The 19,980-nt window shown below is 34.4% G+C and overlaps 3 protein-coding genes across 4 annotated transcripts; all 3 read left to right on the top strand.

Annotated features, from left to right (window-relative positions):
- Window positions 1–5,417: 5,417 nt before the first annotated feature.
- LOC111404895 (glutaredoxin-C5-like) lies at window positions 5,418–6,079 on the top strand. The gene has a single exon (XM_023033625.1). It carries the CDS (start codon window positions 5,473–5,475, stop codon window positions 5,821–5,823), a length of 351 nt encoding a protein of 116 aa, XP_022889393.1. The 5' UTR covers window positions 5,418–5,472; the 3' UTR covers window positions 5,824–6,079.
- A 3,514-nt stretch (window positions 6,080–9,593) lies between these two features.
- Window positions 9,594–16,809, top strand: LOC111403407 (5-methylthioadenosine/S-adenosylhomocysteine deaminase-like). Its single transcript, XM_023031908.1, has 10 exons — window positions 9,594–9,959; window positions 10,769–10,941; window positions 11,047–11,205; window positions 12,029–12,178; window positions 12,666–12,806; window positions 14,088–14,244; window positions 14,683–14,855; window positions 15,026–15,081; window positions 16,338–16,440; window positions 16,533–16,809. The coding sequence occupies exons 1-10, from the start codon at window positions 9,746–9,748 to the stop codon at window positions 16,620–16,622; spliced, it is 1,416 nt and encodes a 471-aa protein (XP_022887676.1). The 5' UTR covers window positions 9,594–9,745; the 3' UTR covers window positions 16,623–16,809.
- A 133-nt stretch (window positions 16,810–16,942) lies between these two features.
- LOC111403406 lies at window positions 16,943–19,640 on the top strand. Of its 2 annotated transcripts, XM_023031907.1 has the most exons (3): window positions 16,943–18,106; window positions 18,329–18,357; window positions 18,676–19,640. In XM_023031907.1, exons 1-2 carry the CDS (start codon window positions 17,212–17,214, stop codon window positions 18,352–18,354), a joined length of 921 nt encoding a protein of 306 aa, XP_022887675.1. In that variant the 5' UTR covers window positions 16,943–17,211; the 3' UTR covers window positions 18,355–18,357; window positions 18,676–19,640. The 2 variants fall into 2 exon arrangements, with proteins under 2 accessions (XP_022887675.1, XP_022887674.1); XM_023031906.1 differs by lacking the exon at window positions 18,676–19,640 and having other exon boundaries at window positions 18,329–18,557.
- Window positions 19,641–19,980: the final 340 nt, after the last annotated feature.

Here is a 19,980-nt window from a genome sequence, read left to right as displayed (position 1 = left end):
CACTATGAGACTGCTAGGGGTTGGAAAGGTTGAGATCACTTTTCATTTTCTATTGATCTCTAGGTTTCTCGTGTCTCTCTCTTCTGGACTTTCAATCTTCTTCTGGTTTCTTTGATCTTTAATTTCATATGAGTTTTCTAGCCAAAATTAGTGGTTGAATCTGTGTGATTCGTGTTGCTACAATAATCATGCTTGAAATAGTGGCTGATTTGGAATCTGTAGTTGTTGCAAGAAGTTCTTGGTCGTGTTTTTTGTTAGGTCTTGTAATTTAAGAGATCTATGTGTAGATCAACGATTAAGTCTGAGTCTGATTGCGTTTTCTATATTTGTACTCTCTTTTTGGAAGGTTTTCATGTGCTTAGTAATCGGGCTAATCTTTGAGACCCCAGATTACGCGATTGCTGAATTGGGTGAACAATTTACGGTGTTCTTTTACATTTCTTGCGCTGTGGTTGTGGTTTATTTTCTGTTTTCTTTAATCGTGTGAGAAAAGAACCTTTACAAATGTATTAGAACCTTAGAGCTCACTAGAGGTATAAGTCTTTTTGAACAAAAATTCTTTGGGATCAATTTTTCTTGGTCTAGTTCCTTTCTGGAGGAAAAACTTGGTTGAAAGTGGTAAGCCTATAACTGCGATCTTTCAGTAATAAGATGAGTTTCTTGGCCTTGGAGTGGTACTAGCTCGATGTTCTTTTTTACTATAAAGTCAGTATATGGTGAGAACATTTTAATTTTCAGGCTTCTATATAGTAATTTCTATTTTTGATATTTAATATAAGACATATGCATCATGCATGGGATACATGTTTGTATGAGTATTGTGACTTGAATTGCATATCTTTGTCATTGTAAGTATACAGTGTTAGTTAAGTTCTTGAATATAATTTGGTGCAATTACTTGATTACAAGGATAACTTATTCTGTATCAAATATTATTGCTCTTATTTCAATTTGGTGCACCTATATCTACTTTAAATCTTTGAAAAATTTTCAAAACCTTTTCTGCTCATTAGTTGATATTTAATTCAAGATTACACTGTGTCCATGAGTATAGGCCACCCTTTTACAGAACTCGAGATGAGTTCGAAGGTCGAATTGTTCCAATTCGATGAAAATGGAGATTATTCAATATGGAAGCAAAAAAATGAGAGCCATTATGATTCAACAGAGGGTTCTAAGGCCATTGATGATCTTGAAACCTTTTCTATTGAACTTAAGGCAAAACCGTATGAAATTGCTTATAGTTCCATAATTCTACATTTGTCTGATAATATTGTGAGACAAGTTGATGAAGTCAAAACCGCTAGAGCCCTATGGACTGCTCTTAACACTATGTTCTTAACTAAAACACTACCAAACAAAATTTATCTCTTGGAAATATTGCTTAGCTTTAGAATGGACCCTGGAAAGACTTAAAGGTAAATTTAAATGAATTTAGTATCATAGTGAAAAGCCTTGCACATAATGAGAAGAAATTTGATGACGAAAACCTTGTTGTAATCCTACTAAATTCATTACCTGATTCATATAAAGACGTCGAAAATAAATAAAATACTCAAGGATAAACTAACTCAAACTACAGTCATTGATGCTAAGATCTAGGGGGTTAGAAGTTAAAAATGAATCTAAATCTAATCCTAGAAATGAGAGCATGTTTGTAAAAGGAAGACTTGAAAAGAGAGAAAATAATTTTCCCACAAAGAAGGGAAAAGGGAAACCCAAAACTAGATCAAAGTCTAGAGACAAGAGCAATAAGAAGTGCTACAATTGTGGAATATTGAGACACTTCAAAAGGGATTGCTTTGAACCAAAAAGAAAACAAAGGGAGCTGAATAATGGAGAGTTAAACAATAATACTATGGATTCTGATGTTGACAGTCTCTATGTTATGACTGTATCTAGTGAGGAAGTCAATAAAGATTGGATATTAGATTCAAGATATACTTTTCACATGTGCCTTATGAAATTCTGCTTCTATAAAGAAATAGAACCTAGGAAAGTGTATATGTGGGATAACAACTTACAAACCGTTGTTGGAATTGGAGACATTGCCATAAAAATGCATGATAGCACTGTCAGACCAATCTTGAATGTAAGATATGCTCTTAATATGAAGAAAAAAAACCTGATATCCTTACGGATTCTTGAAGATGAGGGACATACCTTCAAGTCTGACAACAAGGTACTACAAATAATGAGAGGACAAAAAAGAAATGGGTTGTACTACATTGAAGGTAAAATTATAACTATCCCTAGTTCCAATCTTCTCATTGTTACTGAAAATAAAATTGAATTGTGGCATAAGATAATGGGACATATTGGGAATAAAGGGTCAAAATCTTTAAGTAATCAAAAATTACTTGGGAAAAATTTAGTTGAAAATTGGAGTTTTGTGAAACCTATGTTCTTGGAAAATTTCACAGAGTAAGCTTTGAAACATGTTCACATGTTATCAAGAAACCCTTAGACTTTGTCCATGCGCACCTATGGGGGCTTGAAAGTACCCCTCTTTTGGAGGTAATATATATTTCTTATCCATTATTGATGACTATTCCAGAAAGGTGTGGGTCTTTCCTTTAAAGGCTAAGTCAGAAACTTTTCAAAAATTCAGAATATGGCTGAAAACCAACTGGATAAAAAATTAAAAACTCTAAGGACTGACAATGGTTTTGAATTCTGTAATTCTGAATTTGAAAATTTCTGCAAACAGAAAGAAGTTAAGAGGCATAGGACTATTAAAAATACTCCTCAACAAAATGGAGTGGCAGAAAGAATGAACATGACCTTAATGAATAAGGCCAGATAAATGCTAATCAATCCAGGCCATGCAAGAGGGTTCTGGGCTGAAGCAATGTGTATACCTGCATATTTGATTAACAGATCACCTTCCAATTCTATTGGATTTAAAACACACAGGAATTATGGACTAGCAAACAACCGACCTCTCCAATATTAGGGTGTGTGGATGTGTTGCTTATGCACATCAAATTGAAGGGAAATTAGACCCTAGGGCAACAAAATGTATCATATTGGATTACCCTGAAGGTGTAAAAGGTTACAGTTTATGGGTATTAGGGGTACAGGGCATAAAGATCATTAACATTAGAAATGTGAAGTTTAATGAATTTGAGATGCCATGTTTAAAACAAAAAACTAATACTTCTGCTGAACCCGATAATAATATGGCTGAAAATCAGGTTGATCCTATAGATGATACTTCTCTTCAGGACTATCAACTAGTAAGAGATAGAGAAAGAAGGCAGGTGAAACCCAACCTTAAATATGAATCACGGAGTCTAACAGATTTTACCTTAATGTCCGGTGAAGTTATAGAACAAACTGAACCTACTTCTTATGAAGAAGCAGTCAGAGGACCAAATTTTGGGAATTGGTTAAGACTTGAAAATCTAAGAATCATAGGATTACACAATGTACATGGATTTACAAATTAAAAGAAGAGAAAAATCCTACTGTTCCTTTAAGATACAAGGCAAGACTTGTAGCCAATGAGTTTACCCAAAAGAAGGAATAGATTACAATGAAATATTTTTACAAGTGATAAAATATAAGATCATTAGGCTAATCCTAGCATTTAGTGGCTCATTTCAATTGGGAACATGAACAATTGAATATTAAGACAGCCTTCTTTTATGGTAAACTAGATGAATATATTTACATTATTTAGCCTCAAAGTTTTGAGGTGAAAGGTAAAACTGATTGTGTGTAAGTTGCAAAAATCATTGTATGGACTTCTTAATCTTAATTGGCTTTCAGAATTCTTGCCAAACGGACTATAAGGTAGTTTTCTTACGAAACTCTTTTATAAGAAGTAGAAACACTACCAAACAGGCCCAACAACATTGTGTACTAATTAACACCCTAACCATGTTCGCTGATGGAGCCAAATATTTTAAAATTAAGCTACAATTTTTTCCAACAATATAACATTAACGAAAATAATTTAATACATTACTAAAAACGTTGTCTACGCATTTTCATACTTTGAAATAATCGTAAATTTATATCGTTCTCTATTTTGTGAAATACATTGTCCTCAATATACACAATTATACCATTACTCAGCCGTCAGATCTCCAATACAAATGCGTGGTTCAAACCGTGGGTTAAGGACTTTGAGGAGTTTAGTGTTGAGGTATAGAAAAAAGACAGTTGGTCGTCGGTATTAATATAGATGAACTAAGTAGGAAAAGGCAATTATTTTTATAAAAATACAAATCTAAGATTTGGGAGAATAATGGAATTCGACTTTTGAGAGAAATTGAGAGGCAGAAAGTTGAAGGAAACGAGCAAATAGAAGAAAAGTGAAAAATAAAAATTCGAAAATTTATGAAGGATCAGATAACCCCCAAGGCCCCCAAGTAAATCCCCCATGACCAAGTCAGTCATAAATTCAAGTTACATATATGTATTTTCAGGATGAATTGAACGGACTACTGTTACATATATGTAAATTGGAAGGGTTTTTAATAGCATGAAATACAAGTCAATAGATGTTCCTTAGTATTAAATTTTTGGCGTGCGTTTAATTAAGAGATACAGTCGTCAAGTATATTGCAGGTAACATAATTTATATCTTGTTCAGCCCTATTCGTATAATTTAAACAACAATATATCCTTCTATCAGAAAAGCATTTATTCATTGGTTTAAATAGTATAGAACACCTTCATGACAACAATAATGTACGGCAATGGTTGGATACTTCTGTCGTCCGGGTTAAAGGTTGAACCGGCTTCCTAATCCAAGAGCATTTTCGGAAAGTCAAAATCTCAACTTTTAAAAATTAAAAACATTTTCACATTTCTTAAAGAGTTGGAGAACCCAACTCTAATTTTCCATCATAAAATTTTATTTTAAATTGGTCTCTGAAAAAAATCTCTCGTGCATTAGTATAATTTGCTAGTTGTAATATTGTTAAGACCTGATGTCGCATTTGACTATTCCCTTAACACATCGCGGCTACATTAACTCTTATTAACAAATAATAAGATGCCATTTATTTAAAATGATATCACGTCTGAGAACAACTTATTGCTAATTGCTAGCAGGCGCATAATAAAAGCAAGTTGGCAGTCAGCATTAAGTAACAGTTCTTGTGTACCTTCAATGATTCAGAATCAATTAAAGAGAATGCAACTTGCATATAAAAAAGTCACGTAAAAATCTCATTAATTAGAGCAACAACAACACGTTGTCCTTGCCATTTCTACATACGTACTTACTACAAAATGTATTTACACTACATCTAATAATGTACACCAGTACAATATTACAGACTATGCCTACGTGCCCAAAAATTAAATATTCACTCATCTAATAAAATTAAAGATAGCCGTCTCCCACCGTAGACAGTAACCGGACAAGCACCCCACTCTATATATATCCCCAATCCTTTTCATTATTTCACACATCATCCAAATTTCGATCCCTCGAACAGGTAAAAAAATACTAAGATGTATAGTTCAACGAGGCAAAGCGAGGCGTCGAACTCGCTAGAGACGGTGATGCGGCTGGCCACGGGTAGCGCGGTGGTGATATTCAGTGTGAGTACGTGTTGTATGTGCCACGCAGTGAAGAGGCTCTTCTGTGGCATGGGAGTGAACCCAAGTGTTCACGAGGTAGACCAAGATCCCCGCCGTAAAGAAATTGAGAAGGCACTTATGACGCTTCTCGGAAGCTCCTCGGCCATGCCGGTGGTGTTCATCGGCGGCAAACTTGTCGGTAATATGGACAGAGTTATGGCTTCACATATTAATGGCACATTAGTCCCACTTCTCAAGGAAGCTGGAGCTCTCTGGCTTTGATCAATTTTGGTACCAATGGGACAATGCTTGTTTGATACTCAGTACAAAATCGTCAATTTTATGGAAAAAGAATGAACTCTCGTATTCTTCAAAAGGTATTTTTGAAGAAGTTGGCTGATGCTTTCGCGGTTTTCTTAGACTCTTTGTTGGATTTGTAGAGGTTCTATTCTTACTTATGTTTAGTACTCCATAATCTTTATTGCCGGTTTTTGTTTCTTTATGAATAATATTGTGAGTACATGGACCAGTTTGACAAGATTTTGAAAAATCGAAAGTTCCTCTAACCTGTTTTGGATATTTTTCAAAAAGAACAGAAAACACTTCTACAAAAAGTAGAAGCAAAAGCATAAAATTTATCAAACAGGTTCATAATCATATTAGCGCACAAAGTTAGCAATGTGAATCAAACCACGACACTTAACATTAGTATGCTAAGGCAGCAATGTGAGACGGAATACTGCTCCTCGAACAGGGGCTTTCGATAGGGACTGGGTGGCAGCACATGCCTCGGTATTTTTTCAAATTGTCAAAACATACTTCGACATGTGTTTTCCTTAATTTTGAATCTGTTATTGAGTTTGTCATTGTAGCATGATTCATGTGAGACGGACTTTAATTACTTGATGTGTAAGCGTACCATGGAGATAAGGGACACTTGATTTATTGTGGCAAGTTTACAAGGACATTCATTTATTATATATAGGGACATAGCTTTATGCAAATGATATATATAATAATGGCCATAACCGAGACAAAAGGAAAACAACAATAATTGCTGGTTCGATGACAATAAGTTCATCATATAATGGAAAACGGCATAAATGCAAAGGCTATGAGCTATCCATATTAGTAATTTAAATTCGTACGTAAGTAATTTCAAAAGAATTCAAATTAAAATTGGGTACAACAATTAATTATCAACATTAATGTATGGGATGTCATATGCAGGCATGGCTTATAATGTTGGGAATTAAGATTTCGGTTAACTTCTTAAATTAGATAAGTCAAATCTTTTATAAACTTATACTCCCTCCATCCCAATTACGGGTTTCCTTTTTCTCCTGTCCCAAATATATAGGTCTGTTTCCTAATTTATAATATTTTGTTTTGTTCCTTTACCAATATACCATTATTTAATTTTTCCCACTTAATATGCCAACTTCTTGAAATTATCCAAATATACACATTTCCACTTCTTGGAAACATGGAACAACTCGCATTTCTTCTTTTTCTAATTAAATCATTCAAATTCTTTACTAATTCCAACAAGAATATACTACTACATATTAAAAATTAAATAGGGGTATATTAGGAAAGATCTTGGCAAAATTAATTTTCCAATGACATTAAAGAAGAATTCTTATCCGTGTGAAAAATGAAACAAGTCTATATAATTGAAACGAAGGAAGTAATAGTTAACACCCTCGTGATTTCTTGACTTTTATTTGCGTACATCCAACAATATATTCTCAAATGAAGTATCACATTAACACTGCCCACACATGATTACCAGGGCTCTCCTAAATTGATAATTGTATGGTCCATCTTATACCATTTGTTAAGATTTCGAATATCGCCCCCAAAATGTTACTTACTAAGCGAAGTTGCCTAATCTTTTAAATAATCTAACGTCGTACTCGTATCTAGGCAATGTGAGATTTTTACTTGCAAATCTCCATCATGCATGTAAATGCAAGTATTTTTTTTCTTTCAAAACAAATAATCAAGACTATATTTAATTACGTGTATAATCACTTTTTAACCACCAATTTATTAGGTTATCGTTATGCTTACATTCCAATTGTCTACCACGTGGCAAAATCTCGAAATCAAAGTCAAACTCGCCACATCTTGATCGACTAATGTTAGAGTAATGCTATTTGTAAGCAATGCTTTTCCCATAAATAGTGCATATAAAAGTATGACGACTATTAAATTCTCCGATAAATTTGGGATATATTTTAATTCATGAGAAGTACTATCTACAAATCGTTTTGTCCCTAATACTATGACAATCATCCACATGGCAAGATGGCCCCATTAGGCAAGGGCTTTATGGTGACATGGCCATTTTCCATTTGGCTTGTCCACTCAAAAATGTTACAAAGCAAGCACATATTATTTAGAGTAATGTTATCTATAATTAGGAGAGAGACATCACATGCTAGGAGATAATCGATCATCCGCTTCATTGTCTAAAGCATTACAGTACATCAAAACTACATACGATGAATCAAGAATGTATTGTCATCTAATCAGTGATGAATATCCACTAATAAAAAATACCGTTATTCTATTAGCTAAACCTAAACAAATTGGAAAAGAAGACCGTTGTTCTATTTCTATTATTTTCCTTTTAAATTAACATCTCAAAGTTATTAAAAGGAGTCTCAATTTGAACCATAAAATGATCATTGTAATCAAATAACCTTACTTCGTCATGCTATCTTCTAAGAATATTTCTTTCATTATTTTAATTCAGTCTCTTAACTTCCTAGAAATAACTAATTTTCCGAAGTTGACTTTTTGCAAATAATTGTGTTTTTATAGAATTATTATTTGCACTCTATTAATAGTTAAATTTGTTATTTTTTCACTTAAGTCACTAAAAAAGTTAAAAGTTTATTAATAGACACACGAACTTTTTCTGAACCCCATGCTATATATTAGGACTAGGAAAAAATAAACCGTCAAATTGCAAAACTCAATCAAATTGTGGATTTGAAACTGTCGGTCTAAATTCATTTGAACCTATCAATGTTTCATTAATGTTTGCCTTACACTCCCTCCACATGGAGGAGGTCTACACACAATAAAATATGTGTGGATTCCCTCCATATAAGAGGGTGTAATGCCGTGTGTACATTTCAAGGTGTACACATAGTGTTATTTTTTTTAATTCTCTAAATGTGCATTGTCGCATGATAGAGTGTAAAGCTAGATGTATACTATTATGAACAACTTATTTTTCTATGTAATAATACTAAATGTGTCACATCATTTTGACTTTAATTTTAATGTCTCATTTGGCCTACATTTTTTCAAAAAAATATTTTATTAAACAGCGATTTGATATTATTTCAATTACACATTTTTCAATAAAATAATATTACACGCAAATTTAAAATTTTTCCTTATTTTTTTACCATAAATTTTCTATCACTATACTATTCAAAAATGCATTTTCATGAAAATACCGTTGCTCAAACAAGGGCTATGTTCCGAGTTAATTGTTCCAATGGTCACTGACTTAGGTCCATATCTTTGATTGACCACTAAATTTTGGAAAATGTTGAGTTTTGGTACTAAATTTAGGTCCATGTCTTAGATTGCTCACTGAGTTTAAAATGTCGAGTTTTGGCCACTGAACTTTGGAATATGTCATATGTTATTTATTAGCATAACTGTTGAATTTTGAAATATATCGAGTTTATAGTGAGTAATGTACAACATTTTTCAAAATTCAACGGTCAAAACTCAACATTTTAAATTTCAGTAAACAATCGAAAATCTAAGTTCCGTGATCAAAACTCGACATTTTTCAAAATTTAGTGATCAAAACTCGACCTTTTAAACTTCAGTGATCAATCAAAGATATGGACCTAAATTTAGTGACCTTCAATGATCAAAACTCGACATTTTAAAATTAAGTGATCAATTAAAAATATGAAATTAAGTTCAATAACCAATGGAACAATTAACTCCTATGTCCCTCACGAATTGCTATTTTGATGGATGTTGATGTACTGATATTGCTAGATAGAATATTCAATAATATAAATCTTAAAATTGATTGATACAAATTACTGTTATAGCTTCGCCAAAAGAGGACGACGTACAGTTGCTTTACAGTTCCTAGTTTCCGGTGGAACCCCAATCCTTGAAAAGAATACAATTACCGACGAAAGATACGGCGTTGAAAATGGAATCGGGAAGCAACAAAAACAGCTCTCTACTTATACTCCACAATGCTCTGATCGTTACCATGGATACCGAGAATCGCGTGTTCCAAAGTGGCGCAATTGTTATTGAAGACGACACCATCAAAGCCATCGGACAGTCCACGGGTATCATCTCGCAGTTCTCTTCTTTTTCCCCTCAACTCATCGATTTTGAAGGACATTTCATCCTCCCAGGTACTCCTCTTGCATTTATACATATTGCAATTCGTAAATTTTAGCATATAGGGATAAATAAAGCTTTAACGACATGTTTGGTGTGTTGTACCTGTATTAGATCGTATAGGATTGATTTAATCATATCCGGTGTTTGGTGCGAACAATAGTTATTCAACCGTTTCAATGAGATGCTCTGAGATGGATTTAGACGGAATTATGGATTCACTATGGGATGAATAGCAGGAAAAAAAAGTTAGTTTAATTGAATACATAAATTTAATTGTAAGTAAATAAATTATTTTTTATTAGTTAGTGTTAAATATTAGTTATTTGATGCTAAATGGTAGTTTACTTCTTGGTGAATGGGTAAAATTTTCTTTTCATAAAGTGGGAGTTAATATTAAGATATATACTTTTTTGTTAATCAAACTTAAAAATAAGTAAATTACTTATTATGACATAAACATAGGAATTAAAAGAGTAATTATTACTTAAAAGTAATAGAAATGTTAGTTACTATCTAGATGAGGAACTTATTTTTAACTTTAATTAATAAACATAGTTATTTTTTTCAAAAAACTTATTCAAAATAAGTTACTTGTTTAATTAATTTACTTATACCTTAATTCAATCAACTTTTCCCCTATTGTTCATCGAATTATGAGCGGTCTATTATTTTAATAGTGTTGACTAAAGGAGGATCTTATCTCTCAATTATTTTTAACCTCTTGTTATTTGCACCAAGCACCTGAGATGAACCAGTGTAACACAGTGCACCACACTTGCTCTAATGGTGCTTGATTTGATTTTTGTTACTATCTTAACAGGTTTCATAAACACGCACGTTCACTCGTCACAGCAGCTGGCTAGAGGGATAGCCGATGACGTCGACTTGCTGACTTGGCTACACAATCGCATATGGCCGTATGAATCTAACATGACTGAGGAGGACTCTTATATTTCGACTTTACTCTGTGGAATTGAACTAATTCACTCCGGTGTAAGTGCTTTTTAGTATCTTATGCTTCAGTAGTTGTGCCGTGCTCTGGCAGGATGGATTTCTTAGTGTTCACTAGTTAAGTGATGAAGCAAATTAATGCAATAGGTTACTTGCTTTGCGGAAGCTGGGGGGCAGCATGTGACTGGAATGGCAAGGGCTGTCCAGTTGCTGGGGTTGCGTGCATGTTTGGTGGAATCAATAATGGATGCCGGTGAAGGACTGCCTGGATCGTGGACCAAGCGGACTTCCGAGGAGTGTATTCAGGTTGAGTGTACTATTCATATGTACTGCAGTGTCAGAATGATGACAATGCATGTTTTGTGCAATTTTGAAGCAACGATGGATTTTCTTTCTTTGTAGACTTTGTGCAACACTCTTGGGACTTGCTTCAAGTTGAACAGTATAAAGTTTATTATGCTACAGATTTGGTGTGACATAATTGATGAATAATTATATTTGTACCTAGTATGTTATGCACCTGAGGTTAGCAAAAAAGCATGTATACAAATGGATGTTTCAATTGGATATGCGTTTCCTAGTGATTGAGATTATTGGATTTATGTTTGCAGCTTTACACTTTTCATGTGTAGAGAATGCTAAGGCAAGTCCCAATGTTCATCTTCACTGGTTTCATGAATTACATACGACGTACTTGAATTCACAATATTCTCTGGAATTGAACTTTTCTTTCTTTTCTTTTGCTTCTTTCTTTTTTTCCCTTTTTTTCTCAGGGATGGGGAAGGGGAGAGTGGGTTTTTGACATCTAAGAATATCAATTTAGGTGCCTTTTTAACTCATTATATTGAAGTTCAAAATACATTTTCGTAGATAACCACAGTTCATCAATCAATCTCTAATTTCTTCCAATACATCAGTTAAAAAGATCTGTGAACTGAAAAATATTCAATGCTTCTGTCTTTAAATCTTAGTAATCGTAAATTTTTTATCCATTTCTTCCTCAGTTTCAGTCAAACAAATGGATCGTGCAAAAGACGAGCTAAATGTCACATCTGTCAAACATTTTTGAGTACCTGCTTTGTTTTGTTTTAAGCATAGCACATTTACTTGGTTCTCCTCTCAAGGACAGTCCCAGAAGGAACTGTACAAGAAGCACCATAACACTGCTGATGGACGGATCAGAGTATGGTTTGGAATAAGGCAAATTATGAATTCAACTGATGATCTACTTAATGGAACAAGAGATGCTGCAGAAGAACTCAAAACTGGAATCCATATGGTAAGATATTTATGTTAGTGTGTATGTATTGAAGAGGAAAAAAAATATTATATGAAGCCCTATTGAGTAGCAGAAAACTTTTTGTTACATATCTATGTTAGATATGGTTTTTTGGTCCTACTTTTGCAGCATATATGAACTCAAACCGATGCTGAATTTTTTAGGCTTGTTGAAAGATTCCAAACTATCAGTGAAATTGAAATTAATAGCTCTTATATCATCCCATGACTTGTTAGAGAAGGGCCTTTATTTTTATTTTTTTTTATTTTTTTAAATTCGCATGCAGATCATATTCTTTTTCTTGTTTCAAGCTTGTGAAATTCTTATATATGTATCTGGTAAGTTAGTTTTGGATTTTATATGTTATTGAATCATTGATACTGGGTGTAAATTATAATAACTTGCACGGTTGCACCATTTTTATTCTTTGCACCTGACTTTTGATTAGAGTTACATGTCCATGTTTAATAAATGTTTTGGCTTCTAGCATGTTGCTGAAATACCTTATGAGAACCAACATGTGATGGAGAGACGAGGAGTTCAAGGGACTGTTACATATCTCGAGAAAGTCAAGCTACTACAGAGCAATTTCCTGGCAGCTCATACCGTCTGGGTCAATGATGAGGAGGTATTCTTTTTGTCCATTTTCATGTGCACTCTGCCAAACCTGGTCAGCTCATTTGTTTACCCTTCTGTATTGAGTCATTGACACGTGGTACAAGAAGAAAATATTCTCTTTTATTCCTCTACGTTTCTTCTGAATTTTCCTTTCTGTCGAGGTGTGTGTAAAAATTTCAAATGAGTCCGTCATCAAGTCCCGGGTAGCTGAGGGTATTTTACAAGGTAAAATTTGGGAAGTGCAATCTACTTTCCCAATATGTCGATTTCCTTCAAGCAGGTAATATTTATGCAGTTGGAATTTGTAAAGCTTCAATTCACAATTCACTGACAGAAACCAAAATAATGCAGGAAGAGAAAAAGAGTAAAAAAGATTAACTACATTGACAAGCAAGTTCTCATTCCTTTCTCTCAACCTGTTTGCATGCTGTTGCTTTCATTAGTTTGACCATTCAGCATCGCTTGTGTAGTCACTAATATTATTTATTTGTGAATAACCTGAAATCTTCAATAGTTCAATAAGAATGTGTGGAAGGGCCTATCCAATTGTGGAGGTTAAAAGCTCTCCTGTTTAAAATATTGTTTGTTTGACTAAAGTCAAAAAGTACATTTTGACCCAAAAAACAGCTTAAAAGAGCTGTTTTAGATAAGCTCGAATTTTGAGTTGTTCTAAAAATGCTCTAATTGAGTTTTTACAGGAAACTGTAATTTATATTTAATGAAACTTTAAAAATAACAAAATACACATTAGCATATTTATAAAAAACTTTCTAACTTCTAAGCCACATTTATATAGTGACAAATACGTGCTTGTGTGTTATAGTTAAAATTACACATAATATGTGTGAATTAAATTAATAAATTTTATGTAATATGATATATACTATAATAATTGTGTTATTAAATTTAATTAAAATATTAATTTAAATTCTACAGGATATGAAATAGATATTATAGAAGACAATTATGAGATACATAGTAATTAATTATGGTTTAGTCAAATAAATATAATGTTTATGCAAAAGCACTTTCATAGTTATGCTATCAAATAGTCAATTTCACAGCACTTTTTGGATTCACAACCAATTAGTTAACAGCTTATTAATAAAAGCTCTACTGCTAAAGCTCTACGCACAACAGTGTGTCAAAATGGACCATAAATATATCTGAGGAAGAACGTTTGGTTAGATAATTTTTACTCTTTCAAGTTCTGCCAGTAGGCTTCATCTTCAACCAGCAGTGATATGCATTGTAATAGTGATATTAATTCTATTTACATAGCCATTTTCAGGTCAGTATACTTGCAAAAGCTGGGGTTAAAGTATCTCATTGTCCTGCTGCTGCAATGCGTATGTTCGGATTTGCACCGGTTAAAAAAATGCTTGATGCCGGTGTCTGTGTCTCCTTGGGAACGGATGGTGCACCATCGAATAATAGGATGAGCATTGGTACTCAGATTCCTCAATCCTCTTGTGCCCTTATTTCTGTCCATCCGCTGAATCATGTATCTGCTTCTTTAAACAATTTTCTTCCTTCTAGTAACTTAAGCATTGTATTAGCTTGTAATTGGGGGACATTTCAGAAAGTTAGCAACTATGCACCTAAGACTTGAACCACTGCACAAGAAATATTGACAATTTGCAAGTTCCATCTATCAGTTTTTAGGTGTATTGTCTGGCAAACTACACCTTTTATATACTAATATAATATTCTGAATTTCTCAAGAACTGTCCACATCTTGATAAGTAATTATTGCTGATGACTTCTCCAGGAATTATAATTACTTGCCAGAGGCAATGGATAATATTTTGTTAGTTCCTAAATTGGGTCATGTCATATCCTCGATAGCTCATCCATAACTGAGTATTTTATGTACTACTTTGCAGTGGATGAAATGTACCTTGCTTCTCTTATCAACAAAGGGCAAGAAGTTTTCACCAAAGGAACCACAGACCCTACTGCTCTTCGAGCTGAAACTATTCTTAAAATGGTGACTATAAATGGTGCAAAGTCTATTCTTTGGGATAAAGAAATAGGGTCACTTGAGGTTGGAAAAAAGGTGAGTCCTTTTTTCCACATCTACTATCTAGACAAATAGATATTTTCTGTGCTTTAGGTGTTACTCATTCTTGAATGTGGCAAGGTAGACCTACTTTTATCAAATTCTCCACCCAATTGGTCGGCATTTGGCTATATTTTGATTGACACATTTTGGTATACGTCCCGCAGGCTGATATTATTGTGGTCAATCCATCCTCCTGGTCGATGATGCCTGTTCATGACTGGTATGATTCCACTTTTGAAAAGGCATTATCAAACGCTTCCAAAATCAGATTGTTGTTTACACTGTTAATTTAGTTCTTTCTGTTAGAAAAAGTAAAATTTCCCCCCTTCATCCTCGCTATATAGACATGCTCTGAAATTCAAATACCATGGTTACATTGTCTATTACATTGTATCCGAATCCCAAGAATAAGGTGGCCAATTTCAGATAGCATGTGACTATATCTTGTTGAAAATGACTCTTATGGACACTTATTTTTGCAGCTGTTTCACCTTCTTTGACTTTAATTGTATTGAATGGGGTTTGGCTGGGACTATGCTGGTTGGGCAGTTAATTCTAAAATATTTCAGTCAGTAAAAAGCCCGAGTGTTTATATCCAAAATCCAGTAGGATGACATAATATAGGGATTATTTGAGATAAAATATATACACCCCATGTCTTGTAATTCAAGAATATCGGATACTGCTTTTATATTGATAACATTGGCTTATTGGGTACATAAAGCATACAGTGTTGATTCCACCTCCAAAAAAGATGAGGATAAAAAACTTTTTTGGCTCAGAAATGAAAAACCCAAATCCTTATGAGTCTCACCCCCTCCCTTCCCTTCCTTGCCCAGCTCAAACCAATCTCAATCTCCTCACAAATAACCCTGCCCAAATACATTCCCACTCTTCGTTCTCACTTCTCAGACATCAGTTCACTATTCACAGTGTCACACCTTTGTTTTTCTCTTACCATTCGTCCTGATACCACCCCTGGGTACATACTGACTGTTGAAGTACAATGAATATGTTAGTGTATAGCTGCTCTTCATTCACTGAAACATTGACGCTTATTTCAAGTTACCCTGTTGCCGATTTATTTTTGTTACAAATCACCATGCTTATAGCTTTTGATGTTGTAAGGTTCAATCAGGATGAACCTGTTCTCGCTTGATATAACAACTCATTAATTCCAGTTGTCTTTGGGTCCATTTTTTTATGGTTCTTCTGGGTGTTGACGTTTGGGTTTGATTAATGTTATTTAGTGTTTAACACCAGTTTTGATGGCAGCACTTACGACATGAAATTATAGGTTCAATTAAATACAAAAAATTATGACCCATTTAATAGGATATATAAAATGCTTACACCTAGACTGGTGTTTAACGCCACTGGTTCTAGATAGTATTATACTTATTGTTTAATATAAGTCATTTTGATATATTTATTGTCAAAATAATTGTAACAAAATAACAATAGATTATTTTGCAGCATTTCTAGCCTCGTTTATTCCATGCGAACTGAAAATATAACATCGGTTATGTGCAATGGTCGTTGGATTATGAGAGAGAAGCGAATCTTGAGCGTGGATGAGGTATGTTGTATGGTTTCACACTTGCTTTTGGATCGTCATTTTAAATCACCCATTGAATCTTGTCTAACATAGGTGTGAACTACTGTTGACAGAAAGAAGTTATATCAATGGCTAAGCATGCTTCAACTCATCTTCTGAACAAGGCAGGCATCCAGATTCCGAGCAGAATTAATATTGTGTAATCAAAGCTGTAGCGCATTGTATGTGTGTAATACATCTTGTATTTCTTGCAAAAATATGCCAATCTCAAAAACACAGTTTGTAAAATTTGCTTATGCGAAGAGATTTCAAAATGTAAAATAATTTATCTCGAATGAATGAACTGACTTGATGGAAAATCTGAACAAATAAGAGCTAACGTTAAGGACATTATTTTCACCAATAATGTTAAACTAAACCGTTGTTTTTATAAAAGTTAGATAAAAATGTAAATTATCGATTATTTTTTTTTAATTCTTCTTTTAAACCTAACTATAAGCAAATTATAGATATATCCACTCTTTGCTTCAGAAGCTCATTCTCCTCTTAATATCCTAGTGTAACACAAACGGTAGACAGTTAGCGAGTGCTGTAGCATTTATGTGTCGAATTGCAATTGAATTCTACCAATCTCCAATTCTACGTTTTCAATTCATGGAAGCCTTCACGACTTTCCAGAATCTTTAAATCCCTAAAACTTCCGGAATTTTCAAATCTTTCTCCCTCCCTCCTTTTTCCATAATCGCTTCAAATTGAACAGAAATCGGAAAAATATTGGAAATCGTATCCTCAATGGATAGCCCTTTTTTCGGAAGCCGCCGATTCCAGTCTAAATTATCGTCTGACCAAAAGATTCGACGCCAAGTTGCTCAGAGTCCAGTCCAATCCGTTGGATCGGAGTCCAAACCCTGGTCTGCTTTGAAGATTCAGAAGACATTCAGGGGATTTTTGGTGAGGAAGAGCGTCAAGAGGATTAAAGCTATCAAAATCCAAGTGGATGAAATTGAGGGAATTTTATTGAAGAGTGAAGTTGTGGAGTTGATCAGAAAGGATGAAAGGGAGAGGATGAGGATGAATGAAGGTTTGATGGCTCTGCTTCTTAAGTTGGATTCGGTTCCTGGTGTTGATTCGAGGGTTAGGGATTGCAGGAAGGCTGTGATTCGAAGGGCTATAGCTTTGCAGGAAAGGATTGATACTATTGCTTCGGTTAATTTGGTAAGCAATGGTGAGAATACTGATGTGGATAAAGCGTTCAAGGAGCCTGTGGATCAAAACCTAGAAATTATGAACTCCCCGGAAGACAATAGCTCAGATGTAATGATGGATTTAGTGGAAAATAATTCGGTTAAATTTGAAGATACATTAAAATTGGAGGACTCTGCAGAATTTAGAAATTGTTCAGTTGAAGAGAGTTTGATTGAGAAGAATGATAATTGGATAGAAGCGGAATGCCCAGGGAAAGAGAAAGTGGGATCAAGGATTGGAACAAGGTATGACAATAAGAGAAATTGCGAGTTGTTGGAGCGTATGATGGAAGACAATAAGAAAATGATGAGGTTGATGACACAGTTGTTTGAGAGGAACGAGATGCAGACTTCAATGCTGAGCGATTTAACGCACCAGTTGGGGCAGCTGGAGAAGGCATTCACATGTTATAGGCTCAGCAGGATGAAGAAGAAGAAGAAGAAGAAGAAGAAGAAGAAGAAGAAGAAGAAGAAGAAGAAGAAGAAGAAGAAGAAGAAGAAGAAGAAGAAGAAGAAGAAGAAGAAGAAGAAGAAGAAGAAGAAGAAGAAGAAGAAGAAGAAGAAGAAGAAGAAGAAGAAGAAGAAGAAGAAGAAGAAGAAGAAGAAGAAGAAGAAGAAGAAGAAGAAGAAGAAGAAGAAGAAGAAGAAGAAGAAGAAGAAGCAGCAGCTTGCTGCTAGCAGAGCAGAATGAACTGTTTGTGAATTTCTGCATTCTATGTTTGTTCTGTTTCTCTGAGTTTTTAACTATTATTTTGTTAATGTAAATAAATGGATTACCATTTCTGGGATTGCTTTTGAATGGGAAAAATATTTTTGATCATTGAATATTGCACAAGTTTTTGTGAGTGTGTTGATATTGAATGCTAAATGAAAACAAGTTTGGTTATTTCTCAATTCAGCATAGTTCCCACTGCAATTTTTTGCATAATGCAAGAGATAATTGTAGGGTTATCTTAGTTCGATAGCATCCAATTCTAGAACCCAAATTCTTGTTTCTTGTTTGGTTATTTAGGTATACTGCACTGAAGAATGACTCGACCCTGGTCTTGATGTCATGAAGATATCATTCGGGAACATGCTTAAAGCAGTGCTAAGAAGTCAGTACCTCAAGAAAGTCACGCAGCAGCCCCTGGATCTTCAGACTCATCAGATGGGATGGCAAAAAGAAGGGGAAAAGTGTAGGCAATCGATCAAACTCCTCTTGGATTTAAGTTCAGAGCAATTGTCTCCTGATGGATGAGATATAGGTGATAGAAGATGAATGGGTCGTCCTAATGTAAAGCTTTTGTAGCAGTTAATTCTTCTGACACTCTCTTGCATTGCATTTCTGAGGGGAGAGAGGATGATCATAATGAAAGTCATATATCCTAGTTCTTCTTTCACAAAATTTTAGCAGTCAAGAACACCTCCTTTGTTAAACCCCAACCTAATGTGGCGACCTGACCTTTCGTACCTGATATTCCATCACCTTATGTGGACTCATATGAGCTCAAGTATCTAAGCTCATCCCTCCCCCTTCATTGAAAATTGGGAACTCCCTAATGACGAAGAAAGGAACATTGTTGAGCTAGATATTTGCTTTATGGGTGGCTTTGATGGATTTGTGAGGCACTATCTGGGTAGTTCCTCCTTTGAAGAAGAGGTTAATTTCCTTGGATGTGAAAATGAATTTCCCGAGGACCAAGAACTAATATATAACCCTTGCAACAATCCTCGACGCCGCTCCTTGGGAGATGATTTTGTGGAGGACCCTAACACACTTCAAATCGAAAAGGATAGTGACTTCAAACTCATTACCGAAAAAAGTACAAATATGAAACCTCCAATGATAATGAGAAGTAGATATAGAGGGTGTTAATAATAAGTTTCAAGTTTCTATCTACTTAGAGGCTTTAAACATTTTTGTTGTTTGTCGAGTCTACATTTTATTGATGTCAATCTGGTCAATGAAATATTTATTGGATTTAGTTAAGAGTATCAGCAGTTGCATTTCCTTTCGAGAGTTCTCGACTTTGTCCCCCTCTTTTGTTTGTAATTTCTCTTTTATTATTACTAGTGTGCCAACATGCATTGCACGTTAGTTGGTTTAGTTGGGCGCACGTTAGATGGTTTAGTTGGGGGTGAACGTAAAGTATAAGTGTAGTGATTGCCGAATGAATACATAGAACAAATGTGTTGGTGCAGTGATGAAGTGGAATAATTTGAATAAACACATATGCTTATATTTCAACTCCTATAGTATGAGAAGAAAAGGAAGAAAAAGTTGACCTTTGTCATTTGGATCATTTGCCAATTGCCCAATATGTGCTTAAAAGTA

This window comes from Olea europaea, chromosome 11 (assembly GCF_002742605.1).
Source record: "Olea europaea var. sylvestris chromosome 11, O_europaea_v1, whole genome shotgun sequence".
NCBI lineage: Eukaryota > Viridiplantae > Streptophyta > Magnoliopsida > Lamiales > Oleaceae > Olea > Olea europaea.
Note: the sequence above shows the minus strand (reverse complement) of the source record. Positions and strands in the feature narration are given on the sequence as shown.

What these genes read in the sequence shown, in the direction of transcription:
- LOC111404895 (XM_023033625.1), top strand. Translation starts at nt 5,473, where the DNA reads ATGTATAGTTCAACGAGGCAAAGCGAGGCGTCGAACTCGCTAGAGACG.
- LOC111403407 (XM_023031908.1), top strand. Translation starts at nt 9,746, where the DNA reads ATGGAATCGGGAAGCAACAAAAACAGCTCTCTACTTATACTCCACAAT. An exon ending in AGGACATTTCATCCTCCCAG is followed by an intron (nt 9,960 to 10,768) that starts GTACTCCTCTTG and finishes CTATCTTAACAG; the next exon opens with GTTTCATAAACACGCACGTT. An exon ending in TCTGGGTCAATGATGAGGAG is followed by an intron (nt 12,807 to 14,087) that starts GTATTCTTTTTG and finishes AGCCATTTTCAG; the next exon opens with GTCAGTATACTTGCAAAAGC.
- LOC111403406 (XM_023031907.1), top strand. Translation starts at nt 17,212, where the DNA reads ATGGATAGCCCTTTTTTCGGAAGCCGCCGATTCCAGTCTAAATTATCG. An exon ending in GATGAAGAAGAAGAAGAAGA is followed by an intron (nt 18,107 to 18,328) that starts AGAAGAAGAAGA and finishes AGAAGAAGCAGC; the next exon opens with AGCTTGCTGCTAGCAGAGCA.